This window comes from Kwoniella bestiolae, chromosome 2 (genome assembly GCF_000512585.2).
Source record: "Kwoniella bestiolae CBS 10118 chromosome 2, complete sequence".
Classification (NCBI taxonomy): domain Eukaryota; kingdom Fungi; phylum Basidiomycota; class Tremellomycetes; order Tremellales; family Cryptococcaceae; genus Kwoniella; species Kwoniella bestiolae.
Window position 1 is genome coordinate 1,667,998 of NC_089242.1, and position 16,627 is coordinate 1,684,624.

The 16,627-nt window shown below is 46.7% G+C and overlaps 6 protein-coding genes across 6 annotated transcripts; 3 read left to right on the forward strand and 3 right to left on the reverse strand.

Moving 5' to 3' along the window:
• Positions 1–1,047: 1,047 nt before the first annotated feature.
• I302_103768 (medium-chain specific acyl-CoA dehydrogenase, mitochondrial) lies at positions 1,048–2,142 on the reverse strand (the record flags this gene model as incomplete). The annotated part of the gene is made up of 9 exons (XM_065869738.1): positions 1,048–1,063; positions 1,124–1,151; positions 1,284–1,292; positions 1,357–1,482; positions 1,536–1,626; positions 1,678–1,746; positions 1,816–1,880; positions 1,938–1,979; positions 2,043–2,142. 9 exons carry the CDS (start codon positions 2,140–2,142, stop codon positions 1,048–1,050), a joined length of 546 nt encoding a protein of 181 aa, XP_065725810.1.
• Positions 2,143–2,785: 643 nt separating this feature from the next.
• On the forward strand, positions 2,786–7,134 carry I302_103769 (uncharacterized protein; the record flags this gene model as incomplete). The annotated part of the gene is made up of 19 exons (XM_065869739.1): positions 2,786–2,915; positions 2,975–3,046; positions 3,106–3,293; positions 3,351–3,496; positions 3,574–3,667; positions 3,723–3,820; positions 3,879–4,039; positions 4,094–4,336; positions 4,398–4,663; positions 4,716–5,109; positions 5,164–5,315; positions 5,389–5,629; positions 5,694–5,857; positions 5,922–6,016; positions 6,078–6,223; positions 6,288–6,494; positions 6,576–6,695; positions 6,802–6,938; positions 7,018–7,134. 19 exons carry the CDS (start codon positions 2,786–2,788, stop codon positions 7,132–7,134), a joined length of 3,171 nt encoding a protein of 1,056 aa, XP_065725811.1.
• A 233-nt stretch (positions 7,135–7,367) lies between these two features.
• Positions 7,368–9,595, reverse strand: I302_103770 (uncharacterized protein; the record flags this gene model as incomplete). The annotated part of the gene is made up of 6 exons (XM_019189138.1): positions 7,368–7,725; positions 7,811–8,048; positions 8,153–8,459; positions 8,609–8,975; positions 9,074–9,262; positions 9,345–9,595. 6 exons carry the CDS (start codon positions 9,593–9,595, stop codon positions 7,368–7,370), a joined length of 1,710 nt encoding a protein of 569 aa, XP_019048700.1.
• Positions 9,596–9,810: 215 nt separating this feature from the next.
• I302_103771 (homoaconitase, mitochondrial) lies at positions 9,811–12,353 on the forward strand (the record flags this gene model as incomplete). The annotated part of the gene is made up of 4 exons (XM_019189139.1): positions 9,811–10,016; positions 10,138–10,467; positions 10,580–11,781; positions 11,860–12,353. 4 exons carry the CDS (start codon positions 9,811–9,813, stop codon positions 12,351–12,353), a joined length of 2,232 nt encoding a protein of 743 aa, XP_019048701.1.
• Positions 12,354–12,720: 367 nt separating this feature from the next.
• Positions 12,721–14,115, forward strand: I302_103772 (uncharacterized protein; the record flags this gene model as incomplete). Its single annotated transcript, XM_019189140.1, has 5 exons — positions 12,721–13,011; positions 13,119–13,463; positions 13,556–13,592; positions 13,709–13,807; positions 13,877–14,115. The coding sequence occupies 5 exons, from the start codon at positions 12,721–12,723 to the stop codon at positions 14,113–14,115; spliced, it is 1,011 nt and encodes a 336-aa protein (XP_019048702.1).
• Positions 14,116–14,239: 124 nt separating this feature from the next.
• On the reverse strand, positions 14,240–16,385 carry I302_103773 (uncharacterized protein; the record flags this gene model as incomplete). Its single annotated transcript, XM_019189141.1, has 6 exons — positions 14,240–14,570; positions 14,643–14,831; positions 14,969–15,275; positions 15,463–15,706; positions 15,839–15,968; positions 16,054–16,385. 6 exons carry the CDS (start codon positions 16,383–16,385, stop codon positions 14,240–14,242), a joined length of 1,533 nt encoding a protein of 510 aa, XP_019048703.1.
• Positions 16,386–16,627: the final 242 nt, after the last annotated feature.

Below are 16,627 nucleotides of genomic sequence, written 5' to 3' on the forward strand. Positions count from 1 at the left end.
CAAAAACCTGTCAGCAATGCACGAGGTCCCTGAAGAAACGAGACTGAACGGGCAACAAGACCAGAAACCACTCACAGAGCTCATATATTTTGGCGTCTCTACACATTTTCCAATCAACGTCAGCTATCCGACTCGCCGCGACTTGTACGGTCGAGCTCACCTATATAACTTCTCCATAGGCATCTCAGTGTTGAATCCAGCTCCGCCGAAGACTGTCCATTCAGGGATATGTAAGCTAAACCTTCCATAAAAGTATGAGGTAAGGGAAATTACTTACCTTGCACACCCAGGTTGGAATTCTCTACAGCCGTCTTACTCGCAAAGGCTTTAGCCATAGAAGCGTAGAAAGCTGTGATGCGTGAATGCCATCAGCTTTACCGGCAAGATTTGGCCTTCGAGAAGCTGAAAAGGGATCATACTGTTTCTTTCCCCACAGTCCTTAGCCCAAGCTGCTCTCCAAACAAGCCCTCGAGCGGCTTCTGCTCCAATCGCCATATCAGCTAACATGAACGCTACACCTTGATGGTTGATGATTGGCTGGCCCATAGTCTGATGGTCAAATATGAATAGGTCAGCTGAATGATCACTTTTGGGCCTTCTATAGAGCTGACCTTTCGTTCCTGAGCGTATTTGGTGGCTTCTTCCAAAGCTCGCTGAGCCAGACCAACCGCTGCGGCTGCTACGAGGGGTCGGGTGATGTCGAATGCCTTCATAGCGACTGTCGAAGAGAAAAGCGTCAGTGATGCATGGTGCTTCTGAAGGTTGGGAGGAGATTGAGATAACTTACTCTTGAACCCTTCTCCAGGTTTACCTAACACATTTTCTTCCGGGATAACAACATCCTGGAATGTCACCTGTCTGGTATCGGAACACCTTTGACCTTATCAATGCGAAGAGGTCAACATCAGCTTAAATCCATACGATACAATTTCCAGCTGTCAACTTCCTCACCCATATTGATCTCCTTCTTTCCTAGCACTATACCCTGTGAGTCGGCATCGACCACGAAACCTGTCATTCCTTTGCTTGGAGGGGCAGAAGGGTCTGTCACGGCCAGGACGAACTGTATGCAGGACATCAGTAACGGTAACCAGATTACATGTATATGGGAAGTACCACGTACAAACCAATTGGCATGACCCGCGTTTGTTCTGGCCGTCATAGCTGGTCAGCTATGTTGACGATCTAAACTCTATGTTGAGCTAACTCACATCCTGCAAAATTAACAGAATTGTCAGCATCGACACTTCATGAAACCTTGCACCAACATGTATCGTACTTACCACATCTTGCTCCCGTTCAAAACCCATTTATCACCCTTCTTCTCCGCCTTGGTCTTGATACCAGCTACATCACTCCCGGCTCCGGGTTCAGTAACGCAATAAGCAGCCATAAGCGGTTCTTCCGTCATCCTTCCGAGATACTTCATCTTCGTCTCGTGCGAAGCGGCGACGATCAGCGGTGCTTCGGCTAGACCATTGGCTATGACGGCGTGATATATAAGCTACATATCTTCGGTAAAAGAAGTAGCTTACCCTCCATGGCTGTCTGGATACCTGTACAGCCGTATGCCAGAGACTCGGAAACCAATGCGCATTCTAGTAAACCCAGCTCGGGGCCACCGTACTTGATCATCCGTTAGCTTGGTTCACCGATGGGTGATAGAAAGCTACATACTGCTTCTGGAATATGCGTGTTCAATAAACCCAAAGAGTGGGCTTCTTTCAGGATCGGTAGGGGATATGCCTTCGATCATCATGGTCAGCCCCCAGTAGTCTTCTGTCACGTCCTAAAGGATCAGGGAGTGTAACATACCATCGATCGATCATATTCAGCAGCAGCAGGAACGATCTTGTCCCTCGTGAAGGACTGGGCCAGCTCTGATAAGCCCCCTCAGATATCAGCTATCATCCGTATAACTCCAATAGCTGACTTACCTTGTATGCCACGTTGATCATCGTCGAGAGCGAAACTGACAGCTAACAGGTGAGTCGAGGTCAGCTTTCTCGAGGGTGCAATCAATCTATGTCAAGCTGACTCACGTCCCGTGGCTGGTCTTGCAGCACTAGCCATCCACCTTCTGTTGAACGCTTTACGTTTGCCAGAGAGCCGTCTGAGAGGTACGATCGTTCGGAGCGACATGATGAAGGATATGAACTAGATACAGTGATAGTCGGGGGCCTAAAGGAGCAACCGGTTGAGATTAACAAGTCGAGAGATATACACAAACGAACAAGGAATATACACAAGAGGAAGAGGCAGTTCGAGCTATCCAACGAGGATAAGAATCAACGATCGATCTTTGACAATGGATGAAATAATGAGAGGATGAGATCAAAATGAATTAAACCATACAGTACCATATTCAGTACCATCGCATCGATATCCTCAATCCTCAACTTTATTGACATTGATCCGGTTATACACAGACACAGTAACCGGAGAAAGAGGCTGCTCTGCATGCCTCACAGAGAGAGCGCTTTTGACAATGTTTAATTTAGGCATGAAAGAGCGCATGTGCCTGTTTTGCCACGCGCTGGTGGAGGAGACAGATGGGAAATTAGAAAATCAAATCCAATATAATCACCAAAGGGCGCGTCGTCGTGATCTTCATCTTGATCTCACTCGACCTATCTTCGACTTCCGTATCATACTCATCTCCGCTCTATTAGCCACCCAAAGATCCACTGTGCCATCTACTCCTGACTTCGACTTGATAAAACACCTTCCCTCTGAGCTTTCACACCCTCACTTCTCAAATACGCCTACACACACCTCTTCCACTATGGTCGAGCCGACCAACAAGAAAAGAAAGATTGAGCCCATCAACCGTCATGGTCAACCGTCCCTTGCCAAGCAGGAGAGCTTCTCTGCCGTATTGGAACAGCTGGAAGCAGAGGAAGATGCTTCAGGAGGTGAGCTGCAACTTGTGCAAGCCCTTGATGCCATAGCTGACTAATCCATTGGTCAACAGATAGTATAGAAACATCTGCAGCATGGCCTCGTCCCGCAGCACCAGTCCTCAACACACAGACAGATTCGATAGGTAAGCTGATCGTATATGGGTATCTGGAATGTAGCTGACCATGTACTGTCTCAACCCAGCATTTCAACAGATCGAATTGGAAGAAGCTACCGACCCCAAACATGGACCTACTATACGTTTATTTGGTGTGACGCAGAAAGGAAATTCGGTGTTGGCGCATGTGTACGGCTTTAAACCATACTTCTACGTTGCTGCACCTCAAGGATTCCTGAACAAAGATTTGGAACCTCTGAAGGATACGATAAATGTGAGTTAGCTGAGGCTTCGTTATAGAAGATCAAGGTGGCTGACTAAATCATCTTAGCAAATGTTCGCCCCGTTCGGATTGACAGTCACGAACTGTGCTATCTTCAACCGAAGATCTTTGTGGGGCTATAGGGGTGACGAGACTGTACCATTCATCAAGATCACCTGTGCGGATCCAAAGAACATATCCAAAGTCAAAGATGAGTGCTTCCCTTCCTCTGCGGAGTAAATGGGTTAGGCTGATGATGATTTTGTCTGTTGTCTTTACGTGCCTTCGAAAGGGGTCAAGTGGATTTCAACGGTCTCTTCGACACTGAAGTCCTTACATATGAGAGTAACATCGCCTATTCCCTTAGATTCATGATTGATACTAAGGTTAGCTTGTTCTTTCGTCACCCCTAGTCGAGTATCGCTGACAGGCTCGTAACAGGTGGTCGGAATGAACTGGGTAGAACTGAAGGGAGGGAAATATGAACTGCTAGAAGGGAAAGATAAAAGATCAAGGTGTCAGTATGAGCTCACATGCGAGTGAGTCAGCCGTTCCCCATCGGTATTGGTCTTGTCGGCATGACTGATTATTGGTCAGCTACAAAAACCTGATATCCCACGCACCTGACGGAGATTGGCTCAAGATTGCTCCTTTGCGAGTCTTGTCCTTCGATATTGAGTGTGCCGGTAGAAAGGGTATCTTCCCAGAAGCTCAGATAGATCCTGTGATTCAAATTGCAGCGATGGTGACTAGACAAGGTAAGCCAATTTGTCAGTTGTTTTCACGCCAAGCTGTACTAACGGTGTTTGTAGGTGAAACCAAACCATTCATCCGAAATGTGTTCACTCTCAACACCTGTGCGCATATTGTTGGATCACAAGTCTTAGAATTCAAAGATGAAAGACAGCTGCTATTGGAATGGAGGAAGTTTGTCGAAACGGTCGACCCGGATATGATCATTGGTTATAACATTGTCAATTTCGATTTGCCATATTTACTGGATAGAGCGAAAGCTTTGAAGGTGCCGGATTTTGCTTTCCTCGGTCGATTGTTAGGTGAGTACTGCTGCTTTTCGACTGTCATACAGATACAGCTGACACTAACTTTGAATCGAAGGTGTACGATCCGAAGTAAAGGAGACGCATTTCTCTTCCAAAGCTTACGGTCAAAGAGATTCCAAAGCGATCAACATTGATGGCCGACTTCAGCTTGATATACTTCAAGTGATGCAGAGAGACTACAAGCTTCGAAGTTATACACTTAATGCGGTCTGTGCCCAATTCCTGGGTGAGCAGAAGGAAGATGTGCATCACTCGATCATTACGGAGCTGCAGAATGGTACGGCGGATTCGAGAAGGAGATTGGCCGTCTATTGTCTGAAGGTGAGCTGATAATCCAAGCTTCTTGCGGAATAGAGCTGACAGAGTGAGTCAGGATGCGTACCTTCCTCAACGACTGATGGACAAGTTGATGTGTTTTGTCAATTATACCGAAATGGCTCGTGTGACAGGTGTACCATTCAACTACCTTCTGGCGAGAGGACAACAAATCAAGGTTATCTCGCAATTATACCGAAATGCCGGTGAAGCGGGGTATATCATCCCAGCACTCAAGAGTGAGGGCTCAGATGAACAGTACGAAGGTGCTACTGTCATTGAGCCAACAAAGGGATACTACGATGTTCCCATTGCTACGTTGGATTTCGCCTCGCTATATCCCTCAATTATGATGGCCCATAATTTGTGCTACACCACTTTGTTGGACAAGAACACGATAGAGAGGTTGAAATTGGTAGAAGGCAAAGATTACGTGCATACGCCGAATAATGGTGAGCTAGCTTGTTCATGCGATCGCTGTGATAATAGCTCATTCTGCCATTTAGATTACTTCGCTACTACAAATCGAAGAAAGGGTCTTTTACCTACTATTCTGGAGAATTTGTTGGGTGCTCGTAAGAGGGCTAAGCAGGATTTGAAAGTTGAGAAAGATCCATTCAAGAGAGCAGTGTTGGATGGTCGTCAGTTGGCGTTGAAAGTGAGTCTTTTCTTTGCTGAGGCTCACAACCACATACCATATACTTCTTACTGACGATGTGGTGGCATGACAGATCAGTGCAAACTCAGTGTACGGTTTCACCGGAGCTACCGTCGGCAAATTGCCTTGTTTGGCCATCTCATCCAGTGTCACGGCGTACGGAAGACAGATGATCGAAGCGACGAAGAAAGAAGTAGAATCTCAATATTGTATAGAGAAAGGATATGACCATGATGCGAAAGTCATTTATGGTGATACCGATTCCGTCATGGTCAAGTTCGGTTGTCCGGATTTACCTACTGCTATGAGACTAGGTGAGTCCATCCATATCACTGTCATTGATACTCAAGAGGAGGCTGACGATGAACCGGTGCACAGGGGCCGAAGCTGCCGATTTAGTGTCCAGCAAATTCATCAAACCTATCAAACTCGAATTTGAAAAGGTTTATTTCCCATACTTGTTGATTAGTAAGAAGAGATATGCTGGTTTGTACTGGACTAAGCCTGAGAAGTATGATAAGATGGATACGAAAGGTATTGAGGTGAGCTCTTCAGCCAGCCATCACAACTGTACCTGAGTCAGCTGATACCGGGATGCTTGATCAGACCGTCAGAAGAGATAATTGTAGATTGGTGTCTACTGTCATTGAGACTTGTCTGTTCAAGATGCTTATCGATAGGGACGTAAAAGGCGCAGAAGAGTGAGCTTTCTAATCTCCTCCCGAACATGCGAGGAACTAAGCTCATCAATCATGTTTGCAGATTCGTCAAACAAACTATCTCTGATCTCCTGCAAAACAAAGTCGACATGTCCCAACTTGTGATTACCAAGGCTCTGGCCAAAGCGGACTATGCGGCGAAACAAGCTCACGTGGAATTAGCTGAGAGAATGAGAAAGCGAGATGCGGGTCAGTCTCACTCTCCAGAACACGGCCAGAGCATATAGCTGACGATCTATATTTGGTGATATAGGTTCAGCACCTTCTTTGGGTGATCGAGTAGCTTATGTGATCATCAAGGGAGTGAAGGGAGCAGCTGCATACGAGAAGTCTGAAGATCCGTTATATGTGTTGGAACATAACGTACCGATAGATACGAGGTATTATCTGGAAAATCAACTTTCAAAGCCTCTGATGAGAATTTTCGAACCGATCTTAGGGGAGAAAGCGAATAGTTTGTGTGAGTATCTATCATACGCCGGTTTGCTTCGCGAAGAAAAAAATGTGGATCTTTGCTGAAGCCGTGATGGGTGGTACATAGTGGCCGGTGATCATACGAGGACCATCCAAATTGCTACTCCCACTATAGGAGGATTGATGAAATTCGCTGTGAAGACTGTCACTTGTTTGGGTTGTAAGACTCCTTTGAGAAGCAATAAAGGTTAGTGGTCGCGTATTCCGATTGTTATCTGCCGAGGGAATCTTATACGCGACAGCGAGTCAGGTTGTAAATGGTACAGGTACTGATACCGATTGATTGTTTATAGACGGAGCAGTCTGCGTCAACTGTCGACCAAAACTCCCAGAACTGTACCAGAAGCAGGTCGTCCAGACTTCAGCTCTTCAGATCGATTTCGCAAGATTGTGGACGCAGTGTCAGAGATGTCAGGGGTCGTTGCATCAGGTAAGCTACTGGTCTCCTCGCTGCATGCTCAGATTTAGCGTAGAGGAATGCCCAAGCTGATAGGTTCACTTTCAAACAGGACGTCATCTGCACTTCGGCTGATTGTCCGATCTTCTATCGAAGGACTGCGAGGCAGAAGGAAGTGGCTGCTGCTGTGACGCAATTGGATCGGTTCGAGAAGGAGGCTTTCTGGTGACGACACCCAGTCTTTATTTTATGATCTTGTTGTTTACTCTCCGGTACATACTTCAGGTGTTACACGCATTCCGTCATTCGTTTATTTAGTTGTATATCTTGCATCCCGCGATACCCTGTAATTTCTTGATGAATCTCAGTATACGTTATGATCTTGTACGAGTATGAAAGTATATAACGCCTATCTTCATAACAATAATCAATGATATGCATGATGTACTATATACATGCCAGTTAAACCGGAGCAAACTCTGCGAACCCGGATCTACCAAACCTCACCCACCCAGTATTCCCACTATCATTTACAGCAACTATAAACGCCCTATCCCCATTCCGAATCGCAGGGATATTAACGAATGGTGTCGATGGTTTATCTTCTTTCGTGCTCACTCCTAATCTCTGTAGGATCGCTTGTAAATATGTTGGCGGTTTTGTCTGGTTGTTCTTGTTATTTGGATTGGCAGGTCGTGGTGGTCTGGGAGGCCTGACGTATTGAGGTCCGACTTTCTTCACTGGACCTTTGGGTTCGTCAGGGACGATATTGAATATCTCGTCGAGCTGTTGGATCGTTGGGATAGGAGTGGATCGTGATCTATAATCTCTGTCAGCTTTGCGTGTGTATGGTGCGCCAGACTTAGTGGGTCGATGTGTATGTTCAGCGAATAGATATCACTCACTCAACCACTCCAGCCCAGTAGGTCGGCGGATAATCCCTTAATCCGCTTTCACTCCCTTTATCCCAACCTCGTTTCGTAAATGGTGCGGAGGGTTTCCAAATATGATAAAACGGTAGGTAAGGGTTGTGTAGCAGGATATCGTATTTCGTTCGAAGCGATTCGGGGGCAGGTGAGGGACGGATGGGGAGGGGTTGAGAGTGGCCTTGAGGGATTAGTCGGAGGTGCTGGAATATTGATTCTATGCGCGGAGCGACATCAGCATCGATCAGATGGTTGGCATTTAATGAATAAATACGGGGGAAAGGGGGGGAGAATTAGGTAAGTAAAATGAATCGGACGTACTGTAGCTATCCCCCGTCCAACCCTCCAACAAAGTCCCTTTAAACCTCTTATCACTAGACAATCCGACTCGACTAATCCTCCCAACGACATTCCGCACGTTCCTACCGACATATCTGAATAGCCCCGCTATCCACTTGGGGAGGTTCAGCCACCACGTATGGAACGGTTGCATACCTGGATACAGTGCGTCGGGATCTCTAGCGGGTTCTTTGGGTGGGGATGGAAGAGGATCGAATAGGAAATGGTCGGGTATGAAATGACGGGTTCGTTGGACGGTGTAGCCTAGTCTTTTCATATATGCGTATGCCTTCAACAAATGGGTGTTAGCATGTGATCATCTCCTCATGAATCAATCTTGGATTTCAGACGAGCCCAAGTTAGGCGGGAAAATAGCCATTCCTCCTTGACGAAGCCCTTATCCTATGATTCGAGAATGGAACGTGCGATGAGACCCACCTGATACCTCTCCCAGCTCAGCCCATCCCGCCCTATGAACGTCCCAAATCCATCCATCACGCTCATCTCCACTGCTCCCTTCACGCCGTACTCCTCATCAGACCATTCCCCGTACCCTTTGTCTTTCTCTTCCTCCGTTAGATCATTCGACATCCAAATTTGCAGTGTCCCTCTTTCCAAAAGATATAGGGCTTCCTCAGGTAATAATTCTGTTTGAGAGTATCCTTTGCTTTTACCTTTCTGCAAGTCTTTTTCTGACGTTGGATAACGGATAGACATGCCTATGGTGTCGAATAGGTGGCCGTGGATTATTAACATTTTGGGGTAGGGGTTTGAAGGGGTGATGATTGCATGGGATATCGATTTGCTATAAGTGGTATCCTACCGTCAATATACACATGTACAAGTATGTATAGCATGCAGACCGATTAATGACTATAAGTTGGTTGAGACGGATCAACTCACGAATTCCCTCCTCTCACACCGACCAGAGCGTTGAACAACGCTTCACGAGATTTCTGTAACATCATTTCCTGTAGGTTGACGGTCTCAGATAACGGCTCGAAATCTTTCTCGCCCCTTCGAGGGATTATGATCTTGCTTCTTGAGGTTATACCATCCGCATCGCTCGATGAAGGGAGATGCTGAATTTTACTATATCCAACAATGCACAATGAAATCAGTCTACCTTGCCTTCAACACGCTGACATCCACAACGAGGTGATCTAGGACCTACTCTGCGAAACTCTGAATCAACTTAATATCCATCCTCTCCTCGTCACCTTCTTCTTCCCCTTCGTTGTCCCCACCTGTCCCTCTGGGAGTAGCAGCGACGGCACTCAAGTCGGTTCGGGGATTATCACCTTCACCTTCATCGTTCTGCGCTGGAGAGGATGGTGCATTTCCCGATGCATGTGCTGCTTTTCTAGGCGTAGATAATTTCGAGCGACTGGGACCAGCTTCTGCAGATGGTTGAGGGACACTCATCGTGCGACTCGCTTTTGATGTGATTGATGGTGTGATGGAGATGAGAAGGAAGAGAAGTGTAAAAGCGTGACAATGATTGGACTCGAAAAAAAGTTGATATCCGAAAATTCAAATCAACAAAAAATTCAGATCCATCCTTCATTTCTCATCTTGCTCTGTCTCTTTCAACATCCTGATTCTTCCTCTCATCACTTTCTCCCATTGTTGTCGCTACCATGGTCCTCTTACCTCGTCTGACACGCTTGGGTGCCCAACAGAAATTGGCATTCATACAAGCTTCCCGACAGAACGGCAGATTCTACGCGACCGTCTCAAACCCTCAGACTGTTATTGAGAAGATTGTACAGAAGTATGCAGTGGATCTACCGCAGGGTACCAAAGTGAGAGCGGGAGATTATGTGATGATTAGGCCAGAGCATGTGTGAGTCCGGTTCATCCCTCTTAATGATCGCTGGGCTGCCCTGGCCCTTCAAGAGCAGAAAGACGAGAAGTGCTTTACCCTTAAACCCAGGCCCTTGCTGATCACTCTCGTATGACCCCAGCATGACCCACGACAACACCGGTCCAGTCATCTCCAAATTCCTCTCCCTCTCCTGCTCCAAGCTCGATAATCCCAGACAACCAGTATTCACCCTGGACCACGATGTCCAAAACAAGTCAGATACCAACCAAAACAAGTACAAGAAGATTGAAGCGTTCGCCAAGCAGCACAATGTCGATTTCTACCCTGCCGGTAGGGGTATAGGACATCAGATCATCGTTGAGGAAGGTTATGCTTGGCCTGGGAAGATGGTGGTTGCTTCGGATAGTCATTCGAACCATTATGGTGGGGTTGGGTGCTTGGGGACTGCCATTGTAAGGACTGATGCTGCGTGGGTGTTTTCCTCTTATCATCATCCTAAACCCCTTCGGTTCTGGTCCTACCGCTCCTCCAATTGTAAAGCTATGACAGCTAACCTGCGAATTCTATCCTACGACGTACAGAGGTATCTGGGCAACAGGTAAATTCTGGTGGCAAATCCCCCGAGTCGTCTCTGTCTCCCTTGACGGCAAGCTCTCACCAGGAGTAACAGGGAAAGATGTCATCGTAGCTCTGGCCGGTTTATTCAACAACGATGAGGTTCTCAACGCCGCTATCGAATTCACCGGATCAGGTATAGAACATCTCTCAATCGACGAAAGGTTGACAATAGCAAATATGACTACAGAGTGGGGAGCTGTCGCTGGTGTTTTCCCCGTAGATCAAAAATTAGAAGAATGGTATAAAGGTATATTCAAGAAGAACGAACTACGAAGATTCTTATCTGCCCCAAGCACCTCGTCGATGGCTCCTGTACCTGAACCTTCTGATCCTGTCAACTCCACCCAACCTCACCCTCGACTCAATCCCGATCGATTACAGGATGCTATGACCAACAAATCCTCTGCTGATCCCGGTGCCCAGTATGCTGCAAGATTATCCCTCGACTTGTCAACCCTCGTTCCATATGTATCTGGACCCAATTCAGTCAAGGTCGCTACTGCCTTGCCTAAACTTGTGGAAGATAAAATTAAAATCAACAAGGCGTACTTGGTATCATGTACCAACTCTCGAGCATCAGACATAGCTTCAGCAGCTGAAGTGCTGAGGGGAAAGAAAATCGCCAATGGTGTTGAATTTTACATCGCAGCGGCGTCAAGTAGGGTACAGGAAGATGCTGAATCTGCGGGAGACTGGCAAGCCCTCATTGATGCTGGGGCAAAAACCTTGCCAGCGGGATGTGGACCATGTATAGGATTGGGTGTTGGATTGTTGGAGAAAGGTGAAGTTGGTATCAGTGCGACAAACCGAAACTACAAGGGACGAATGGGATCACCCGAAGCTATCGCTTATCTCGCTTCACCTGCTGTCGTAGCTGCCTCTGCTGCGAAGGGGTACATCTGTGGACCGGATTCGCTAGATTGGGACACTCTGCCCAAATTTGAGAAACCAAAGATATCGATAATAGAGGAAAGTTCCGATTCGGCAGCTCCTGCGGAGGTCGATGAAGCTTCCTTGGAACCTTTGTTGGAAGGTTTCCCAGAATACTTTGAAGGTCCTTTGTTGTTTGCTCCTCAAGATAACTTGACAACGGACGGTATGTACCCTGGTAAATACACTTATCAGGACGATATCACCCCCGAAAGACAGGCTGAGGTGGTTATGGGTGAGTGAAACCGCTTCTCTTAAGATTCTCAATATCATTAGCTCAGTACTGATTGCTGCTTGTGTGATGTTGTTTCAGAAAACTACGATCCCTCATTCGCTACTACCGCCAAATCACTTCGAACCACCCTCCCCTCGTCCGAATCATCCTCCACTCGACCAGGTGCAATCCTCCTATCAGGGTACAACTTCGGTACCGGTTCCTCCCGTGAACAGGCAGCCACAGCAATTAAGAACGCCGGTATACCCCTGGTGATCTGCGGTTCATTCGGTGATATCTTCAAGAGGAATTCCATCAATAACGGTCTCATCTTGGTAGAATCGCCAAGTCTGATCAAAGAGATGACTGAACGATTTGCCAAAGATGGAGTAAGGGGTAAAGGAGGAAAGGACGGGAAATTGACGGTCGTACCGCAGGATTGGAAGATCAAGGTTGATACGAGACGTGGGAAGGTTACTGTGTCTATGGGTGGGGAGGGGGAGAAGACGTATAGCGCTGCGAAGGTTGGGAGGAGTGTACAGGAGTTGTGGGTTAATGGGGGATTGGAGGGATTTATCAGGGCGTCTTTGTAGGGATCTGACGTGATGTTCTATCCCTTGATATATGGTTCGAACTGTAGTACTGGGAGCTGGTCATGTACATGCATATCTTGCTATTTTGCTGGTCCTCATGTCGGTCTATGTCTTCGATGTGAAAGAGTGACTTACATACTTGCCAGCAATGGAGGTCGTTCTTTTCCACTTTTAAAGTTCACCAGTAAAGTGGAGGTCATCTCATCTTCAGGTTGCCGCTCAAAAGTGTACATATAGTAACACCCATGTCAACTTGATCTTTCTTTCTTCTTCTTCTTCCGACTTTCATATTTTCTCTGCACATTTATACAACTTATCATCACTCGAATCGGGTATCTTGTCTTGTAGACTTGCATTGCACCTCGAAATGACCCCCGAACCATCATTCGACGATCTTCCGACATTCGACGCAACCAAATTCGAGCCTCCATCATGGGCCCGAACGCAATTCCATCAATGGGAGAAGAACGGCGAGAGCAGTACTTCCCAGTCTGGCTTTGATGCTGAAGCCACCAGTAAAGAGGAGTACAACGAGGAGGTAGAGACTGGGGAAGAAGAGGATGTATGGGAAGACGCCCAGGAGGAGATTAGAGGGGACGCGGAAAGGGACCGGGTGGTCGAACCGGATGAAGTGAGGTTTACGATGGATGAGCTGAGGGTGAGTAATATGTCCCATGGCTTATAGAGTGTTGTCATTCATCTAAGGTCTAGCTTCTCTATCGTTTGAAAAAGGAGCGCTGATCTTGGATATTAAATGGTATCTAGGAATTACTCGATCTGGCTACTAAATTGAAGAACGAAGGTAACGATGTCTACAAAACGAAGAGATACGACGAAGCTATCGGATCATACCTCAAAGCATTAGATCATTTACCTTCTGTACCTAACCCCAATTCGACTGAGAAGGGTGAGAAAGAAGATACAAAGAAGAAGACAGAGGAAAGTGGGATAGAGGAAGTAAATGATGAGGAAGCGCTCAAAATCCAACAAGAAGAACAGAATCAGATTGGTTTGAGCCTAGAAGAGGAGGAGAGGAGGGAGATCGAAGATGATGTTAGGGAGATGACGAAGGCTGTTTGGGGTAATTTGGCGGCTTCATATCTTGCTATAGTGGGTTTCTTCTCTAACTCTGTCCTTCCGTGTCTTGAGTATGGTGAAAGTGAAATGAAACGGTGCTAATGTAGGATTGTCTGGACACGTAGAAAGATGATAAGAAAGCTGTTGAAGCTTGTACAGAGGGTGAGTCAGTTCTCTCGCACATTTCTTGTCACAGCCCTATGAGCTATGACATATAGATGGACAACACTGGGTTGGGTTCATGCGGTATTGACGCTGACAAGACATTGACGAACTAGCCCTTAAGATAGATCCAAAATATATCAAAGGCCTCCATCGACGAGCCACCGCCAACGAACGAATAGGCGATTTGAGCGCTCTTGTAGCTGCTAAAGAGGGTACGTACACATCTTTGATCTCAAAATCCTAGCGTGACAAGTGCTGACCACTTTGCTTTTCTCCTATAGACTACACCCTCCTATCCTCTCTTCTTCCCTCCTCTTCTCCCTTACTCCCTTCCATCCGAAAATCCCTGATATACCTCCCCGAGCAGATCAAGGTCGAAGAGAAGAAACAGATGGACGAGATGATGGGTAAATTGAAAGATCTGGGTAACTCGCTCTTGGGGAATTTCGGATTGTCAACGGATAATTTCAAATTTGAGAAGCAGGAGAATGGAGGATGGGGGATGCAGTTCCAGCGATAAATTCACTCCAATCGAAATTGATTCTGCCCCTTCCCTCGTCCATTGAGATCGATCACTTGCGCAGATAGAAGGGGCATTGACAAACTGTTGTATATCAATTATATGCATAGATTGTACGGCCGCTCTACCTCCTATCTCCCCCGTAGAACCAACTCCCCACTTTATACCTCACCCCAAAGGCTACTACACTCCCCATCACTTGTACGAATCCCACCAAGATACATAACCTATCTTCCCTCATTGGACCGAAGTGGACCAAGAGGAAATTGATAATTGTGAGGTTAGTTGATGATTTGATGTACCTCCTTTCATTCGCATCTTTCGCAGGGTCGTGGTATTCTAGCTTTACTAATCTGAGGAAAGAGAGGATCTCGAGGACGATCCTAGTGCGCAGAGGAGGTGGGGAAGTGAAGGTGACAAGCGAGGGATTGAGGAGATTGGTCTTCTCGTCGTAACTTCGCAAAACATGTATCAGCACCTCACCTAGCTTACTGGGATTTGACAAGGCAAGACACAGCGACACTCACAAAGGTAATCGATGTCTTGGACATTCTACCAACCCGAATAACTGCGGACAGCTGAGTATAAAGTTGAATATCTGAGGTATGAAGAACAGTATCAAAGTCTTTGAGAAATGCCCTTGGATAGCTACTGCCGAAAAAGCCATTCCTGTGAAATAGCAGAAAGTGTCACCAGGGAAGGCCTTGGCGGGGTACCTGTAGGAATTGAATGTTAATCCATTAGCTCGATGAGTTCGCTGGATAGGTTCGAGTTTTGATCTTCTCAGACGGCAACAGGTTTTCCAGCATGAGATGAAGGTACAGAACGTAAGGAGACGTAGACCTGAACTGACCAATTATGCCATAAAAACCCTAAACAAACCCCAACCAGCGGACCCATGAAATAAAAACTCATCAAATGCCTATTAACCACCTCCCCGATCGCCCAGTCCAATACCCTTCCATTCTGGGGATTCTCAAATCCAAGTACCCTCAACAAATTAGACGACCAGATAGGTAAGAAGAGGAGATCGTTGATGAGCACCGACAAAGCTATGATGAGCGCTTGGAGCACTTCCACGCCGTTTATACCTGCGAGAATATTTATGGAGTTTGTGGTGAATGTTGGGAGGAGGATTAGGTAGAGGTAATATATTGGGCCTGAGGGAGTGCAGTGTCAGCTTGAGAAGATTTCTTTAAAGCATTGATAGCTCATGAGAGTTGAAGGATTATGGTATGGTATGGCAAGGTATAGCCTGATGAGATGACCTTATGCGCACCGGGAGTTGACAGACCCCCATCATCCATGGTTTCACGCTTCCAATTTCAAGGAGAGCAAACCACTCACCCAAATCAACAACATTCCCATCCAACCACCTCTCCAGCCCCAAAGAGCTAAGCCATCCCCCAATTCCTTTCGGCAGAACTACGCTGGTCACCCCTCCGACAGAGTAATATACCAACAGTGTAGGTACAGCAGCTACGATCGGAATAGGTAACTTGTGTCTCCATCGTATATCGAATAAGTCGTCGATGAAGCCTAGTAACGTCGCTGTGAGGAGTGAGAGGAGGGAGGAGAGGTATAAAGTGAGCTGCGTCAGTGAATGGATACATCAGCTCGAAGTGTTCACAGTAGGATTTGAATGTATTGTATTTTCGCTGTAGGGTTTGTGTGATGATCGGCTCAGACCATTTGTTCAGGTTGAAGTCCTCAGTGCACTCACCTCCTGCTGTGGGAATGTCTCTGGTCCTAGGGGAGTTTGTTTCTTGAACAAATGCGAGAATGGAAAGGGAATAAAAAGCATCATCAAAGCGAGGTATAAACTTGCGCAAGGCAATCCCAGTGATTCGGGGCTGTGTTGTTCCATTCATACCATGACAAATCAGCATATCATCTATTGAGTCATCGAGAGGGAAGAGAAGCCAAAGCAAAACTCACATCCACGGTCCACTAACCCTCCCTCCGGGTTTTAACAGATCCCTCCCCTTCAACCCCTTCGATACAAACGCCTCAGACACTTTAGGTACGAGCCATACGACACCTACAAACGCCAATAATGAGAAACCTATACTAGCTTGTAAGGCTGGATAACTTGACTGGCCATCTTGAAGGGAGTATTTTGGCGGTATATTGTCGAGGAGCGATTGAGGGAGGAGAAGTGGGAGGAGGGGGTTGATGATTAGGTAGAGTGATATGGGGAGGATAGTCAGTGTCAAGAGGATTGGTGGGGGGTGGCCGTATTGCTGAGGTTGGGATACGGTAGATGCCATGATGGGAGACTGGCTTTTGGAAAGAACTTGGGCTTATTTGTCCGTTCGATGGTGTTCACTGTGTATTGTTGCAGAGTTTATTGGTGAAAGAGACGAGACGTAAGTTACATGCGCAATACGAGTATCGACTTTATCGAACGTGGACTACGGACGTGGAGGTTGTCAACACGCAAAACCCTGAATACGACTGTTAAATCTGCAAATCATCCGATCCAAATAGCAGCGCATATCTCGACGGTATA